The sequence below is a fragment of the Tauraco erythrolophus genome, chromosome 12, assembly GCF_009769465.1.
Source record: "Tauraco erythrolophus isolate bTauEry1 chromosome 12, bTauEry1.pri, whole genome shotgun sequence".
NCBI classification, from domain to species: domain Eukaryota; kingdom Metazoa; phylum Chordata; class Aves; order Musophagiformes; family Musophagidae; genus Tauraco; species Tauraco erythrolophus.
This window is the reverse complement of record NC_141476.1, coordinates 24,506,793-24,522,948: the sequence shown is the minus strand read 5'-3', so window position 1 is coordinate 24,522,948 and position 16,156 is coordinate 24,506,793. Positions and strand designations below refer to the sequence as shown.

Sequence of the window (16,156 nt, the reverse complement as noted above, 5' to 3'; positions counted from 1 at the left end):
ATTTATTGCCAATCAAAATCAGAGTAAGATCATGAGAAAGAAGAACAAACCTAAAAACATCTTCCTCTCACCCCTCTTCCGGGCTCCACTTCACTCTTGACTTCTCCAGCATCAGTCCTTCCCATGGACTGCAGTTCTTCACAAACTGCTCCAGCATGTGTACTTTCAACACAGCACAAGAGCCCTGCAGGGTCACAGGTCCTGCCAGAAGACCTGCTCCAGTGCGGGCCCCTCTCCATGGGGTCACAGGTCCTGCCAGGAGCCTTCTCCAGCGTGGGCTCTCCACAGGGTCACAGACTCCTTCAGGCACACCCATTTGCTCTTACGTGGGGTCTTCCATGGGCTGCAAGTAGGTATCTGCTGCACCATGGTCCTTCACCACTGGCTGCACAGGCACCGTCTGTGGTCCAGTTCCTGGAGCATCTCCTTCTCCATCTTCACCGACTTCAGCGTCTCTATAGTTGCTTCCCTTGCATATTCTCACTCCTCTCGCCCTGCTGCTGTTGCACAGCATCTTTTAGCCCTTCTTAAATATGTTATCACAGAGGCATTGCCAACATCACCGACTGGTTCAGCTTTGGCCAGCAGTGAGTCTGTCTTGGACCTGGCTGGAACTGGCTCTGTTGGGCATGGGAGCAGCTTCTGGCATGTTCTCACAGAAGCCACCCCTGCAGGCCTCCTGCTACTGAAACCTTACCATGTAAACCCAATATTCTCTGCCAGGAGTCTACAGGGTAAATCCCTTGGGGTTACCACGTGAGGAGGCGAAGGTCACAACAGGCCGGGTGACCCATCTCCTTGGGTGTCAGGGTGCTTCTGCAGTCCAGAGGGATGCCCTCCACAGCCTGGAGGGGTGACTTTGCACCCATCCAAATTCTCCTGGCACTCACAGTCCCCGGCCAAAGCGTCCCAGCCCAGCCCTCCACAAGCCACACCACCTCCCCCTGGGGAACACAATTGGCCAGGCCCTCCCCAAAACCTCAGCACCAGCCTCATTGGCTGCCGAGATCACCCCATGACACTGGAACCACCAGCAGCCCTGGGGAGGTGTGTGGCCCCTTCCTCCTCCTGCGACACTTGCTCCTGCACACTTCCCACTGGCAACATGCAACCCTCTCACCACCACCGCCTCCTCCTCTTCCTTCTCCTCCTTCTCCTCCCTGGGACGTGGGCAGAGCCAGAGGGTAAGTGGGAGCCCTCGCTCACCCCCATCTGCTCCCTTCCTTGCACTGCGAGACTCCACAGAGGTGGCAGGGGGTGGGCACAGACACGGCCATCACCACCAAGGTGCCACCCTTCATCCCACAGCACCTAAAGGTGCCCCATCCCTGCACACCTGCTCGGGGTTCCCTGCCTAACACCATCCTGCCCAGCACAGCACCACTGGCGCTGGGATTCAGGTGCCTTAGCAGCCAAGGGGCAAGAGGTCCCTCATCCAGGCTTGGGGTGCTGAGGTGCTCCTAAAGACGCCTTCCTCCTGCAGGGAACCTGCGGACACCAGCAGTTCTCAGACCCTCATGGCACAACAGCTCTACACTGGGCTCCAACCCCTTGAGCAGGTCCTGGGCACTGCCCTCAGCCTGCCAAATCATTTCTCTTGCAATTGATGGGTCCTTGGATCCTCTGCATGCTCCCCGTGAAACAACGCTCAAAGATTCCTCCTGCAGCTACAACAAGCCTTCACCTGCAGCCCCAGCCTGTGTTTCCCGTTCTGGGGGCAGGCGCTCACTGCGCCCTGGCCAGGGGGCACCCACTGCTCCAAAACAGGCTTCACTCTGCCCTGCTTGCTACTGGACCCTCTTTCAGTGCTGCAGCACCAAACTCAGTCTCCTGCCTCCTGTTAGGGTTCAGTCTCGAGCAGTGCCCCGGAGCCCCTAAACTGGGGTGAAATGCCCCTCCCTCCCAGCCTCCCCAGCCCCTGTACTGTGTGCAGGTCTCTAGTGAACCTGGGTCCCGGCACGGATGCTCCTTGCTGGGGGAAGCATCACCCCAAACCAGCACCCAGCTCCCCCGCCATCCATTCCGCACGGCTAAGTGACAGAACTGTGACCCAGGTCACGCTGGGGAGGTAGGCGGCTGAAAAAGGAAATTAGAGGAGAAGCAGGGAGAGGCTTAGAGAGGCTGTGGAAGGAAACTGCAAACTGAGTCAAACCAGGGGATTTCCCCCACCCTGCCTGTCTACCCCACTTTGCGCTGCCTGTCCCCAGGGATGCTGCAAGCCACTCTCCCTCCAGCACTGGAGCTGGCAGTCCCCTGACCTCATGCACCTGTCCTCCTCCATCCTCGTGCACACCAACACAGCTTCCTCTCTCCCTTCTCCCCATAGGCTCTTGTAAACTCCACCTTTTCCAAACCTCTGTCTTCCACAACACCACCTTTGTGGACATTTCGGCCTGGGCCACCCTGGAGGACATCATCTTCGCTGCCGTGCAGAAAGACACACTGAACATCGTCTACCTCCAGCCATGGGTCTACCCAGCCCTGCCTGCAGAAGAGTGGGAGAACTTGCAAAACCTGTTCAGGATCTACTTGCACAACTTCGTCCTGTCCCTGTCCGACGACGTCAGGCTGTACCAGACATCCTGTGAGTACCAGGTGCTCAGCACCTCCTAGCTCAAGGCAGGGAGCTGTGAGAAGGAGCTCAGAGGCAGAGCTCAGAGCCACCACCAACAGCTTTGCCAAATCAGGGCAAGGAATAGGCCTCATCCTGCACCAGCAAGACCACCAACTACCTGTCCTGTGCTTGGGTCACACAGGGCCATTCTTGTCCCCAGCAAAAACTTTGGCAGTGTTTAGCTCCACTTACGCCCTCATACCACCACCCCTTATTGCTCTCCAAGCACCCCAAATCCCATCTGAGAAGTCAACTGAGAAAGTGGAGTAGAAGGTTAAAGGGGCCTCTCCGCTCATGTCTGTAGGATGCATCACATGAAGCAAGTGCCTGGCCCCACACACTGGTGCAGTGCTGGTTAACCAAGGGCAGGGCACTGGGCAGAGTGCCACCATCCTCCTACTCGCCTGCACCCCATGTCCCATCACTTCCCCAGAGCAGTGCTTCCCGTTTTGTCATGGCTCCTGATCCTGTTGTGGGCAGGGGCAGCTTGAGGACATTGAGCTACAGGGCTCAGGATGGGTTTCTCATTCGCAGGGAGAAGCACACACCTGGTGTAAAGCAGAGCAGTGACATGGGGGAACAGAATACAGAATATAGACCAGACTATAGTAGACTAGAATAGTTCAGTTGGAAGGGACCTACAATGATTATCCAGTCCAACTGACTGACTACTTCAGGGTTGACCACAAGTTACAACAGATTTTTAAGGGCACTGTCCAAATACCTCTTAAACGCTGACAGGCTTGGGGCATCAACCACCCCCGTAAAGGAAAGCTTCCCAATGTCAAGTCTGAACCTGCCCCTGAGGCAACTTTGAACCATCCCCAGGCATCCTGTCCCTGGATCCGAGGGAGAAGAATTCAGCACCTCCCTCTCCACATGCCCTCCTCAGAAAGCTGTAGAGACCAGCGAGCTGACTCCTCAGCCTCCTTTTCTGCAAACTAGACAAGTCCAGAGTCCTCCCCTGCTCCTCATAGGACATACCTTCTAGACCCTTTACCAGCTTTGTTGCCCTCCTCTGGACACATTCTAGTACCTTCACATCCTTCTTAAACGGTGGGGCCCAGAACTGCACACAGTACTCAAGGTGAGGCCACACCAGTGCTAAATACAGCAGGATAAACACCTCTCTTGACCAGCTGCTTGTGCCGTGCTTGATGCACCCCAGGAGGTGGGTTGCCCTCTTGGCTGCCAGGGCACACTGATGACTCCTATTGAACCTGCTGCTGACTAGCACCTCCAGATGCCGTTCTGCAGGGCTGCTCTCCAGCCATTTCTCTCCCTGTTTACATTTGTGTCCAGTGTTATCTGTCCCAGGTGCAGGCTCTGGCCTTTGTTAAATTTCATGCTGTTGATGATTTCCCGATGCTCCCATCTATCTAGATCTCTCTGCAAGGCCTCTTGTACCTCAAAAGACTCAATGGCACATCTCAGGTTTGCATTATCAGCTATCTCGTTAATGGTGCATTCCACTCCTGCATCCAGATCATTGACCAAAATATTGAACAGCATTGGCCATAGGATTAAGCCCTGAGGAACGCTGCTGGTGATTGGTCACCAGCCAGATGCAGCCCCATTCTCTACAACACTCTGAGCCCTGCCCTTCAGCTAGTTCTTCACCCAGCACATGGCGAACCCACTCACTCCACAGCTGGACAACTTGTCCAGAAGGATGCTGTGAGAGACAGTACCAAAAGCCTTACTAAAATCCAGAAAAACTACATCCACCGCCTTCCTTTCACCCACTAGGTGGCTAGGTGGGTGACTTTATCATAGAAGGACATCAAATTATTTACAGACTTTCCATTTGTGAACTCATGTTGACTGTGCCTGATGATTGCGTTGTCCTTTGAAAGCTCTCTTCAGTAGCACCCAGTACGGTCTCCATAATTTTTCCAGGTACTGAGGTTAGACTGACAGGTCTGTAGTTTCCTGGGTCTTCCCTCACACTCTTCTTGTAAATTGGAATAACGTTAGCTAGCTTGCACTCAGTGAGGACCTCTCCAGACTACCAAGACCTTTGGGAGATGGTCGAGAGGTGTCCTGCCATAACATCCACTAGCTCCTTCAGTACGCTGGGATGAATCCCATCAGGCCCCATGGACTTGTGAACATTCAGTTGATACAGCTGGTCCCTTACAATTTCATTGTCCACGAATGGAAAGTCAGTGTTCTTGAAGTCATGGACCTCTGACTCGGAGAACTGGGCAGCCCAAGGTCTACCAGTATTGTTAAGGACAGAGGCAGAAAAAGCACTGAATGCCTCTGCTTCTTCTTCATCCCTATTGTTCAGGCGACCATCTTCAACAAGTATCAGTCCAATGTTTTCTTTAGACCTTCTCTTGCTATCAATATACGTTAAAAAGCCTTTCTTGTTGTCTGATGCAACACTGGCCAGCTTCAACTCTAATCAAGCTTTGGCCCTTCTCCCTGTCTTCTCCCTGGGGAAGAATGGCTTGGTGTGCAGGAGGAAGGGGAAAGGGCTGTGCCCAAAGCAGTGAGTGCAATTTCAGGCTCCAGCTCCAGCTGCACTCATGATGGCCATCATTCCCTCCAGATCCCTTCGTGTTCCAGGGCGCGGCTGGCTGCGACTTGTACCCCAATGGCTCCTATACCAAATTCTACCACCTCGCCTACAATGGCAAGGACTTCCTTCGCTTCGACGTGGACAACAGCCGCTGGGAGAGGCGGCAGGAGAGTGAGCTGGCGGCACAAGTTGAGAGGCAGTTCACCACCTTCACTGACTTTTCTGCGAACCTGCAGCACCTTCTCAATGTCACCTGTGTTGACCACATGAAGAAATTCATCAGGTATGGGAAGTCAGCTCTGGAGAGACAAGGTGAGACCACCCCAACCCTGGCATGGCCACCCCACACTGGGGCCAAGCAGTGCCTCACCAGGGCTCCCCTCAACCCTTGGCTGTTGCCCCCTAGAGCTGCCCGTGGCCACAGTCTTCGCCCGCACACCCAGCCCAGCACAGCTCCTGCTGGTTTGCCGTGTCACAGGCTTCTACCCGCGGCCCATCAGCGTGGCCTGGCTGCGGGATGGCCAGGAGGTGCCGCCGGGCCCGGCACTCAACACCAGCGCCATCCTGCCCAACGCCGACCTCACCTATCAGCTACGCAGCATCCTGGCCGTGGCCCCCCGCGACGGGCACAGCTACGCCTGCCGCGTGCGCCACCGCAGCCTGGGCACTCGCAGCCTCCTCGTCCCGTGGGGTAGGTGACACTTGTGGGGCTGGGGCACAAGGTGTGGGCAGAGGACCCTGGCTCCTTGCAAGTCCCTGGAAGATAGTGGGTCGAGCTTCGTTGGCAGCTCTGGCCGAGGCCTCCTGTGCACCCACAACCCTCTCTCTTCTCTCTCCTCCAGACAGCTCCAAGGTAGCTCTTGGCGTTGGCATCACCATCGCAGTGCTGCTGACCATGGCTGCAGCCCTCGCTGGGGCCATCTGGTGTTACAGGCGCAGGTGAGGTCTCCTTCTCACCCAGCTGCACCAGCCTGGGCTTCAGGCCATGGCGGGTGGGAGCTGCCTGGCCAGGGCTGCCTGCCCTTGTCCAGCTTCATTAATCTCTTCCTCTCCTGTAGGAGCTGAGAGCACTGGACACACCATGCCGGGGATGCCCCAGGGCCACTTTGGCCCCCAACATCTCCCTCATAATAAACCTCTAATTAACATCCCTACACATGTGGGAACTCCTGGTGTGCCATGCCCAGTGCCCACAAGCACATGACATCACGCCGCTCCTGCCCACCCCAGGACAGATGGGAAGAACCCTGGTGTAGCACAGGGGCATGCCTACACTCCTCATACCAGGGTGAAACACCGGGACAGCTTCCCAACACCAACGGAGTGTCCTTGGCCCTAGCCCCTAGTCCTGGGGCACACCTGGCTCCCCACCAAAAGAGCAGGACTCAAGCCAGTGTCAACACAGGCTGAGACAGTGATGCGACAGGGCAAGGGAGGTCCATCTTCCCCCCACCCACCCTTCTGGGGCCACATCAGCACCTCTGCACCAGATCCCGGTCCCTGAGACGAGGGGATGGTGACAAACAGGCGCGGGGCCAGCACACAGCTCAGGGGCACAGGGAGCCCCGACACGTGGCCAGCTGTGGGAACAGAGTTCACCTGGCCCGTGGGAAATACAGCCACACTGGGGCAAACCCGCCTGGTTCAGTGCTGGGGGCAGCGGCACAGAGGGGACAGAGACGTCTGTGCCGTGCACAAGCAGCCACGAAGGACATTCCCAACAGGGGCAGCGGATGCAGCCCACAGCCAGGGTTTGGAAAGAGTGGACAGGTTTCCCACACTGCTCCAGGTGTCACGGTGCCACCGTGGCCATGGGGGCGCACCTGCAGCCAGGGGGATGGCCGTGCTCCCACTCGAATTCCCCCAGCACTCACGGCCACCGGCCAGGGTGCCCCAGCCCTGCCTGCCCCTTCTCCTGCGTGACTCGCGGGTAAGGGGCGCCACTTTATCCACCCACTCAGGCACTCGTCCTTGTACCCCTCCTCATCCCCCTTCCCACTGCTTCCCTACCCCATCCCTATCGCCTCCCCCACTCCCTACAGGTCCCTCCCTCTCCCTACACATCCCCGGCCCTGCCACTGGCCCACCTCCTCATCCTCAACTCCCCGTTCCCTGTTCCTCTTATCACAGAATCATGGAATCACAGAATGGTTTGGGTTGGAAGGGACCTCACAGATCATCCAGTTCCAACCCCCCTGCCATGGGCAGGGACACCCTCCGCTACACCAGGTTGCTCAAAGCCTCATCCAGCCTGGCCTTGAACACTTCCAGGGATGGGAGTGGGCTTCCACAGGCCCACTGTCCCTGCTCGGTCCCCGCGGACCCCTTCCTGCCCCCCACGAACTAAGCTTTGTCCAGATGCCCCCCCTTGAGGAAGGTGTAGACTGTGACGAGGTCCCCCCTCTGCCTTCTCTCCTCCAAGATGAATTATCCGAACAAGCCAAGTGATCTCCGTCACTCCTCCTAAGTCTTACCCTTGAGGCCTATCACCATCTTGGTTGCCCTCCTCAGGACGCGCTCTAATAGTTTGATGTCCTTCTTATATTGAGGTGCCCAAAACTGCACACAGTACTCAACTGCACACAGTATTCACACCAGTGCAGCGTAGAGCAGGACAATCATCTCCCTCCACTGGCTAACTATGCTGTGCTTGATGCACTCCAGGACATGGTTGGCCCTCTTGGCTGCCAGGGAACACTGTTGACAGCTGTATTTAACTTGCCATCAACCCAAGCCCCCAGATCTCTTTCTGTGGGGCTGCTTTCCAGCCTCTTGTCCTCTAGTTTGCAGAGATAACCAGGGCTACCCTGTCCCAGGTGCAGAATCCAGTGCTTGCTCTTGTTAAATTTCATATGGTTGGTCATGCCTAGATCTCTAGTCTACCCACATCTCTCTGTAAGGCTCGAGGGAGTCCACAGCTCCTCCTACTGTAGTATCATTGGCAAGCTTACTTAGTGTACATTTAACTCCTGTATCCTCATCATTTATAAAAATATTAAAGAGCAGTAAAGAGGTAGAAAACCTCTTCCTTGCTAGGCACCACATATATCTTTCAGACACAGTTGGCACATTCTGTAGTAATTCAATAACTCAAAAAAGAAAACATAGCTTGCAATTTAATTTCATATAGCTCATAGCCACATGTGTGGTCCCTAAGGTCCTCATATCAACTGAGCTTTCCACGCTCCTAGTTACTGACATTTGGAAACGCGCTGATAGAATTGAGAGACCTTTCCCCCCACTTCAACCCTAATGTCTTTCTAATGTCACAATTTTAGATCATGATTTGTGTATTCTGAAGGCTTATGTTCCCAACGTTACTGTACTGAGCACATCCTACTGTCTTTAAGATTCTACACTACAAAAGTTAGAACTCATCAGAAATACACAGCTGCACTGCAGAAACCAGCATCTGTTAATTTTATAGGAAGAAGACTCATGCACTGGAACATAGGTCTGGATAGGACTACTAATGCTTTGGTGCAGAGGGAGTAAAAATTTCCTTGGCATTCATTTAAATGATCATATAGCCCACAGTAGCAAAGCTACATCATTTCATAGTAGCACTCTTAACACTGATATTAAAATCGACTACCTGATGTAATTGAAAATATGCAGTAACTCCTTCGAGAAGGAAGAGTAGCAGAGGGCAACAGTTTCTACTGCTTTTTAAAAGCATATGTTTATACGTGGATTACCTAGTAATGCCATTTCAGTTTAGCACACCATTCAATAGGCATGTGTAGCTGTAGCCAAATGGGTAAACTATATGCGTGGTTTATTAGGTCTAGCACGCTCAGCAAGTTTGCAAGACGAAGAGTTAAGCATGTAAACTATCTTTCTAACTAGTCACCACAGCAATAGAATTATAGACGTGCTTTATAGACTCCAAATGCACACAAGAAAAGCAGAAAAAAATACGCAACATTCAATGGAAAAATATAAGTGCTCTTATTTGAATGACACACTGGAATAAATTTAAACCACGTGGTGACAACTGTGGCTTAGTCCATTTGCTCATGTGTTTAATAAGGCACCTCAGAAAGCTGTCCAACCCACATGGAGCCCCCAAGGAGCTCAGATTAGTGCTAAGGAAAAAACATCTTTGTTATTGGTTTGATTACAATTACTATTTCAAGGTTTTATTTCCTCCCTTTTGCCCTCTTCCCTTCCCAGAGGACACTGACTGAAATGCATGGTAGTAAGTTCCATACCCTTTCAGCCACACAGCTGAATGACCCGCTCAATGGGTGATATGCCTCTAGAACCAAACGGTGGAAATGGAGAGCATTATCAAGGTTTCTTTCAAGAGGAAACAGTAAGCAAACTGCTGCACAGCTTAAATGTGCAGAAGTCTATGGGGCCGGATGAGATCCACCCAGGAGTTCTGAGGGAGCTGGCAGAAGTGCTCACCAAGCCACTTTCCATCATTTACCAACAATCCTGGCTAACAGGGGAGGTACCAGCTGACTGGAGGTTGGCAAACGTGACTCCGATCTACAAGAAAGGTAAGAGGGAAGACCCAGGGAACTACAGGCCTGTCAGTCTGACCTCAGTGCAAGGTGAACTCATGGACCAGATCATCCTTAGTGTTATCATGCGACATGTACAGGACAGTCAGATGATGAGGCCCAGTCAACACGGATTTATGAAGGGCAGCTCTTGTTTGACCAATCTGATCTCCTTCTGTGATAAAATGACCTGTTTAGTGGACGAGGGAAGAACTGTGGATGTTGTTTACCACGATTTTAGCAAGGCCTTTGACACTGTTTCCCATAACATTCTTCTGCAGAAGCTGGCTGCCTATGGCTTGGATGGGTGTACACTTCGCTGGATCAAAAACTGGCTGAACAGCCAGGTCCAGAGAGTGGTGGTGAATGGAGTTAAATCCAGCTGTCCGCCAGTCACCAGTGGTGTTCTGCAGGGCTCGGTGTTGGGGCTTTTCTCTTTAACATCTTTATCAATGATCTGGATGAGGGGATCGAGTGCACCCTCAGCAAGTTTGCAGATGACGCTAAATTGGGAGGTAGTGTTGATCTGCCTGAGGGTCGGGAGGCTCTACAGAGGGACCTGGACAGACTGGAACGATGGGCCGAGGCCAACTGTATGAAATTCAACAAGACCAAGTGCCGGGTCCTGCACTGGGGCCACAACAATCCCCTGCAGCGTTACAGGCCTGGGGAAGCGTGGCTGGAAAGCTGCACAGCAGAGAAGGACCTGGGGGTGCTGGTCGACAGCCGATGGAACATGAGCCAGCAGTGTGCCCAAGCAGCCAAGAAAGCCAACGGAATCCTGGCAGGGATCAGAAACAGTGTGGCCAGCAGGAGCAGGGAAGTGATTTTTCCCCCTATGCTCAGCACTGGCGAGGCCACACCTGGAGTACTGGGTCCAGTTTTGGGCCCCCCGCTTCAAGAAGGACGTTGAGGTGCTGGAGTGGGTTCAGAGAAGAGCAACAAAACTAGTGAAGGGTTTAGAGAACTTGTCCTATGAGGAGCAGCTGAGGGAGCTGGGACTGTTTAGTCTGGAGAAGAGAAGGCTCAGGGGGACCTTATCGCTCTCTACAATTACCTGAAAGGAAGTTGTAGGGAGATGGGGGTCGGTCTCTTCTCCATGTTATGAATGACAGGACGAGAGGGAATGGCCTCAAGTTACGCCAGGGGAAATTTAGGTTAGATATCGGGAAAAATTTCTTTACAGAGCGGGTTGTGAAGTATTGGAACAGGCTGCCCAGGGAGGTGGTGGAGTCTCCATCCCTGGAGGTGTCTAAAAACCGTGTGAATTTGGTGTTGAGGAACACAGTTTAGTGACCCTGACAGTGCAGGGCGAATGGTTGGACTCGATGATCTTGAGGGTCTCTTCCAACCAGATGATTCTATGGTTCTAGAGTGTTGTCTTATGCTATTCTTCATGATGCGAAAGAAACTTGGAAACTGTTCCAAGTACAACCGAGAGGATGTGACGGATACACTCAACTCCTTAATCAAGTTGGCTGTACTTTGGTTCAGGCTCGTTAAGGAACAACAGGACTCATGATCAAACATGAACCCCTGGGTACAACAGCCCCTGGATCATGGACAAGGGCATGAAACTGATTTAAACCAGATTATCAGAGACCCCCAAGTCCAGAAAAGGATGCATATACTTGTGGTTTGACCAACAGCCAATTATTTCACACTATAAATATTAGCAGCCTTAAGGAGACCTTAAGCTCTCCCTCCATAGCAGCTGGCTGCAGGGCAGTGATGTCCCCTTGACCGTTTCCCAGGACAAATGGACTATTAGTATGTTTGGGACAATAGGGCATTAGCTCAGAAAAAAAGTAAAAGGGTGAAAAAATTCAAAACCTCATCTGATCATGAGTACTCTGCTTTCTAAATTGCTGTGGATTCTGCTGCTCTGCCCTGTGAACCCCCTCCTTTTGCACCTGCTACCTCCTCCTCCCTGTCCTATAGGAATGTATTCCATGCTGCCAGGGAACCTGCGGCAGCCATTAAAGCTGCCATCCAAGCTGCTGCAGGAGGTGCCGCTGCCCCGTGGGTGCAGATGCAGCTGGTCCTGTGCCAGTCTTGCATGTGTACACTCAGCAACCCTGGAATCGAGGAAGTTTAGTACTTTGGGATAACGAAATGCCACATCTTTGAGAGCATATTGAGTGACATGTTCAGGTCTTTTCCAGTACCTGTATGGGGCACAATCCCTCATATTCTGATTTTCAATTACTGTTTTAAGAGTCATTTAGAGCAGATGAGAGAGAGGATATTTGAAAAGGATGCTGAACTGACGCTATCACCTGGAGGGAGACGATAGTGATTATAATTCAGCAGCCAATTATTTCACACTATAAATATTAGCAGCCTAGTCTACCCCCGCCCACTCCTCCTGGCGGGGCTCTCCCAGTCCCAGGCTGTCACAGCACTTCATGCCCAAATCTTATTTCAGCTTTCCTCCCTCACGCACATTCCCAGCCCCTGGCTCGGGACCTCTGGGGCCCTCCTCGACATGTCCATTGGTCGAGAGCCCCCACCGTGCCTGCTGGGCTGGGCTGAAGTGCGGGACCTCACAAGCGCTTCCTCCTTCCGCAGTCACTGCTGCTGCTGCTTCAGCCTCGCCGCACGCACCATGCAGCCCCCTCACCTCCTCCTCTTCCTCTTTCTCTCACTCCTCCTACCTGGGATGTGGCAGACCCGGAGGGTAAGTGGGAGCCCTGGCTCACCCCAACCGCTCTCGCTCCCTTGCCAGAGGACCCCGCAGGTTCCTCAGATAAGGCACGGCCACCCCCCACCACGCAGCACCCAAAGGTGCCCTGCCCCTCCCCACTCTCTGTGTCCCTGCCTACAGCTCGGGGCTTCATGCCCCACTGGCTCCAGCGTGGCAGCTCAGGCACCCAAGAAGTGGGGCCAGGGGTTCCCAGCCAGGCCTGGGGTGCTTGGATTCCCCCAAAAGTGCCTTCCTCCTGCAGGGAGCTTGTGGGTGTCAGCGGGGTCTCAGCTCCACATGGTGCTATGGGCCCTTCCAGCAGCCCCTTCTTTGTTGCTGAGCTGCACCTGCAAGAGGGTGTTTCAGGCACTGCCATCGCACAGAGCGTTTCACCGCAGCCCCATCAGACCTTGGAGGCGTTTCCGGAGGGGGCAGCAGCGGACATTGAAACGTGGGACTGATCTCTGGGCTGGGCTACCCTCCTGCCCCTGTCAGGGTTCAGTCTCTTTGAGCTCCCAATGTCCAGGAGCCCCCAAATCTGGACAAAACACCCTTTCCCCTCCTCCGTCTTTCACATCCTCTGCCCCACGTGCAGGTCTGATGCAGGTCCTGGCACCAGTGCTTCTTCTGGGGGAAGAATCTCCTCAAACAAGTGCTGAGGTGACCCCACCATCTGCTCCGCACAGTCAGACAGCAGACACTGGAATAGAGGGAGTCGTGAAGGGAATGAGGGGCCTGAAATCCTGTATGGGAGAGAAATATCTTGTTGAAAAGTAAAATAGAGAAAGAAAAAGAGCAGCAGGGGCAGAGGAAGTTCAGACAGGACAGCAAGCCTGAGTGGGTGAGGAGGTGGGAGTCCAGTGAAGACAGGGCTGGGGGTTTGCCCAGGCAGGGCCAGGTGCGGGCTGCTGCAGGTCCCTGTGGGGTGGGGTGAAGAGCACAGAGGCATAGAACAGTTCAGGTTCAAAGGGATCTTTAAAGGTCACATAGTCCAATCCCCAGCAATGAGCAGGGACATCTTCAACTAGACCAGGTTGCTCAGAACCCCTGACTTTGAATGTTTCCAGGATGGGACATCTACCACCCCTCTGGGCAACCTGGTCCAGTGTTTCACCACTCTCATCGTAAAAAATTTCTTCCTTATATCTAGTCTGAATCTCCTGTTTCCCCTCCAGCCTCCTTACTCATCTCCTCTTTCCTACAGTTTCCTCTTTCCTATAGCCTTTCCCATCCTCATCCTCTCTCCTAGCAGAGACACGGGTTTTGCAGCTCCTCCAGACCAGCTTCTTTGCCAACATCAGCTCTGCTGAGATATCTGGAGTGGCTCTCCTGGGGGATGTGCCCATCTTCGCATTGGATCCTGCAAACTGGAGCATCCACTTCCACCAGCCCTGGGCCCGTCAAGCCACAGTCGAGGGTGAGGCAGAGATGATCAAGTCCCACTCCAAACTTTTTCTGCGCAATTTGGTCCGATATGTGCACGAAATGATCCAGTGGGTGCAACAGGACTGTGAGTATGGGGACAACACCAGCCAGATCCCCAGCCCCTTTCCCTGGTTCCAGCTGTGCCCCCCTCCCCACCACGGGAGCATTCGTGGGGTGTCATAGGGTGCAACGGCTCCTAAAAGCAGAAAGAGAAATGCTGCGGCTGATGGGGCACATGGCTAGCAGGGGCAGGGATGATATCGCACTGAAAACATCCCTCAGGGCTCCTGCCATCTAGCATGAAGGGACCCCTCTGCACACTGGGAAGCTGCCACCAAATTAACTGGGGCTGCAGGACCCGCACAGCACAGATTAGGGAAAGAGAAACTTGGGGGCAAAGATTCTGAGAGGCAACATCCTGTTTGAGCAATTGTCGTGTGCTGACTGGCCCCATATCCACTTTGAACTTCCAAGGGGACTGAGGGCTTGCAGGGTGTCCCAGGACTTCCTGCAGGATGGCCCCATGTCCTGCCATGCATTGCATCCCGCTGCCCGTCGCAGCCCGCTGCCCATCACACCCCTGCATGTGCCTCCCAGCCACATCCCACCTCGTGCCACCCAGGTCCCACACACTCACAGGACCTCTCCACCGGCTCTGCCCTTGGCAGACCCCTTGGTGCTTCAGATCCGTGCGGGCTGTGTGCTGCACCCCAACAGGACAAGCTGGGGCTTCATGGATGTCGGGGAGGGTGGCAGAGATCTTGTAGCTTTCGAGGTGAAGAGGCAGCATTGGGAGCTCCAGCAGTCATCCCGGCTAGCAGAGCTGGTCAGTAAGTCCCTCAACAGCAAGAAGGCTGTCTCAGGGCTCCTGGAGCACATCCTCTCCATCTCCTGCCACAGCTACATCCTCACTCTGTGCAGGTATGGGAAGGCTGATCTGGAGAGACAAGGTAAGAGCACTCCAACCCTGGCATGGCCACCCCACAGCCCCCCACACTGGGGCCAAGCAGTGCCTCACCAGGGCTCCCCTCAACCCTTGGCTCTTGCCCCCCAGAGCCGCCTGTGGCCACGGTCTTCGCCCGCACACCCAGCCCAGCCCAGATCCTGCTGGTTTGCCGTGTCACAGGCTTCTACCCGCAGCCATCAGTGTGGCTTGGCTGCGGGATGGCCAGGAGGTGCCACCGGGCCCGGCACTCAACACCAGCGCCATCCTGCCCAACGCTGACCTCACCTATCAGCTACGCAGCGTCCTGGCCGTGGCCCCCCGCGACGGGCACAGCTACGCCTGCCGCGTGCGCCACTGCAGCCTGGGCACTCACAGCCTCCTCGTCCCGTGGGGTAGGTGCCACCCGTGGGGTCCGGGTGCAGTGTGCAGGCGGCAGCCCACTGTCCCTGACACCCTTTTCCATCCCTGTCCCAGAAAACCAGAGCGCAGCTCCAACCATCAGCGTTGCCATCGCAGTGCTGCTCCTCGTGGCCGCCGTCTCTGTCGGGGGATTCTGGTGGTGGCAGCACAGGTAAGTTCTCCCTCCCACCGACTGCTCGCAGGTGCATGGGCAGATGGGTCGGGCCAGGGGTCGCAGCAGCAGCCGCTCTGCAGGGATGAACTCTCCGGCACTCTCACAGTGTTCCCCCCTTTCAGGAAAAGTGATGAGGCCACACGGGACACTCGGCAATCCCTCGTTTGAGGCCTGGCTGCCCTCCCAGTTACACCAGCTCTCCCTGCTCGTTTCATCTCCTAACCCTGACCCATCAGCACCGGCAGGTTTGCTCCAAAAAAACACCACATTAAACAGCTACAAACTTCCCCAGCTGCATGTGGCTCTTGTGGCTCTCGCCCTCCTTCCCCCTCACAGTGTTCTCCCAGGAAAACCATCAGTGTGCCGCTGAGACTGAACATTGTGGCCAGGAAGACTCTCCCTCTTCCTGGGCACTGGCTGATCTCCCTTGGCATGTCAGGAAAAGTGATTCCTCTGCCAACCACGCCCACATCTCAGAATCTCCATGGGCAGTGTCTGTCCCTGGCAGAAGGGCAACGACAACCTGGGGCCAGACCAGCACGGGCGTGCTGAGTGGGATGAGGGACGGAGCAGGTCATAACCAGGGAGAGAGGGAAGGATTTGAGCTGTTTTTCTGGGAAGAGAAGGGGAAGGGAGGATCCAAGGGACATCTCCAATGCCCTGATGCAGGGAAATGTTTTGAGCAGGTGTGAACGTGCACCAGTCCCAGTGCTGATCTCACCGTCTCTCTGGATGCTTTGGCGTCGAGTTCTCTTCTACTCCTGACTCCTGCCCCCATGTCTGACTCCTGCTCCCACAAAACTGGAGGGATGTGGGATAGTCACTCTCCCAATATACCTGACAGCCATGAGAGAGCCATGCTGAGGCTCCGGG

The 16,156-nt window shown here is 54.5% G+C and overlaps 1 protein-coding gene and 1 pseudogene across 1 annotated transcript; both read left to right on the top strand.

The window, feature by feature from the left end:
• The first annotated feature begins 1,015 nt into the window (after positions 1-1,015).
• On the top strand, positions 1,016-6,084 carry LOC147528032 (antigen-presenting glycoprotein CD1d-like). The gene is made up of 5 exons (XM_086619300.1): positions 1,016-1,184; positions 2,327-2,584; positions 5,172-5,453; positions 5,548-5,836; positions 5,988-6,084. The coding sequence occupies exons 1-5, from the start codon at positions 1,016-1,018 to the stop codon at positions 6,082-6,084; spliced, it is 1,095 nt and encodes a 364-aa protein (XP_086475426.1).
• A 6,176-nt stretch (positions 6,085-12,260) lies between these two features.
• Positions 12,261-15,451, top strand: LOC147528031 (antigen-presenting glycoprotein CD1d-like; annotated as a pseudogene).
• The last annotated feature ends 705 nt before the right edge of the window (positions 15,452-16,156 follow it).

Bases quoted from the DNA above. Each gene is read 5' to 3' on its own strand.
- LOC147528032 (XM_086619300.1), top strand. From the start codon at position 1,016: ATGACACTGGAACCACCAGCAGCCCTGGGGAGGTGTGTGGCCCCTTCC. The intron at 5,454-5,547 runs GTGAGACCACCC...GTTGCCCCCTAG, and splicing joins GTCAGCTCTGGAGAGACAAG to AGCTGCCCGTGGCCACAGTC. The intron at 5,837-5,987 runs GTGACACTTGTG...TCCTCCAGACAG, and splicing joins CTCCTCGTCCCGTGGGGTAG to CTCCAAGGTAGCTCTTGGCG.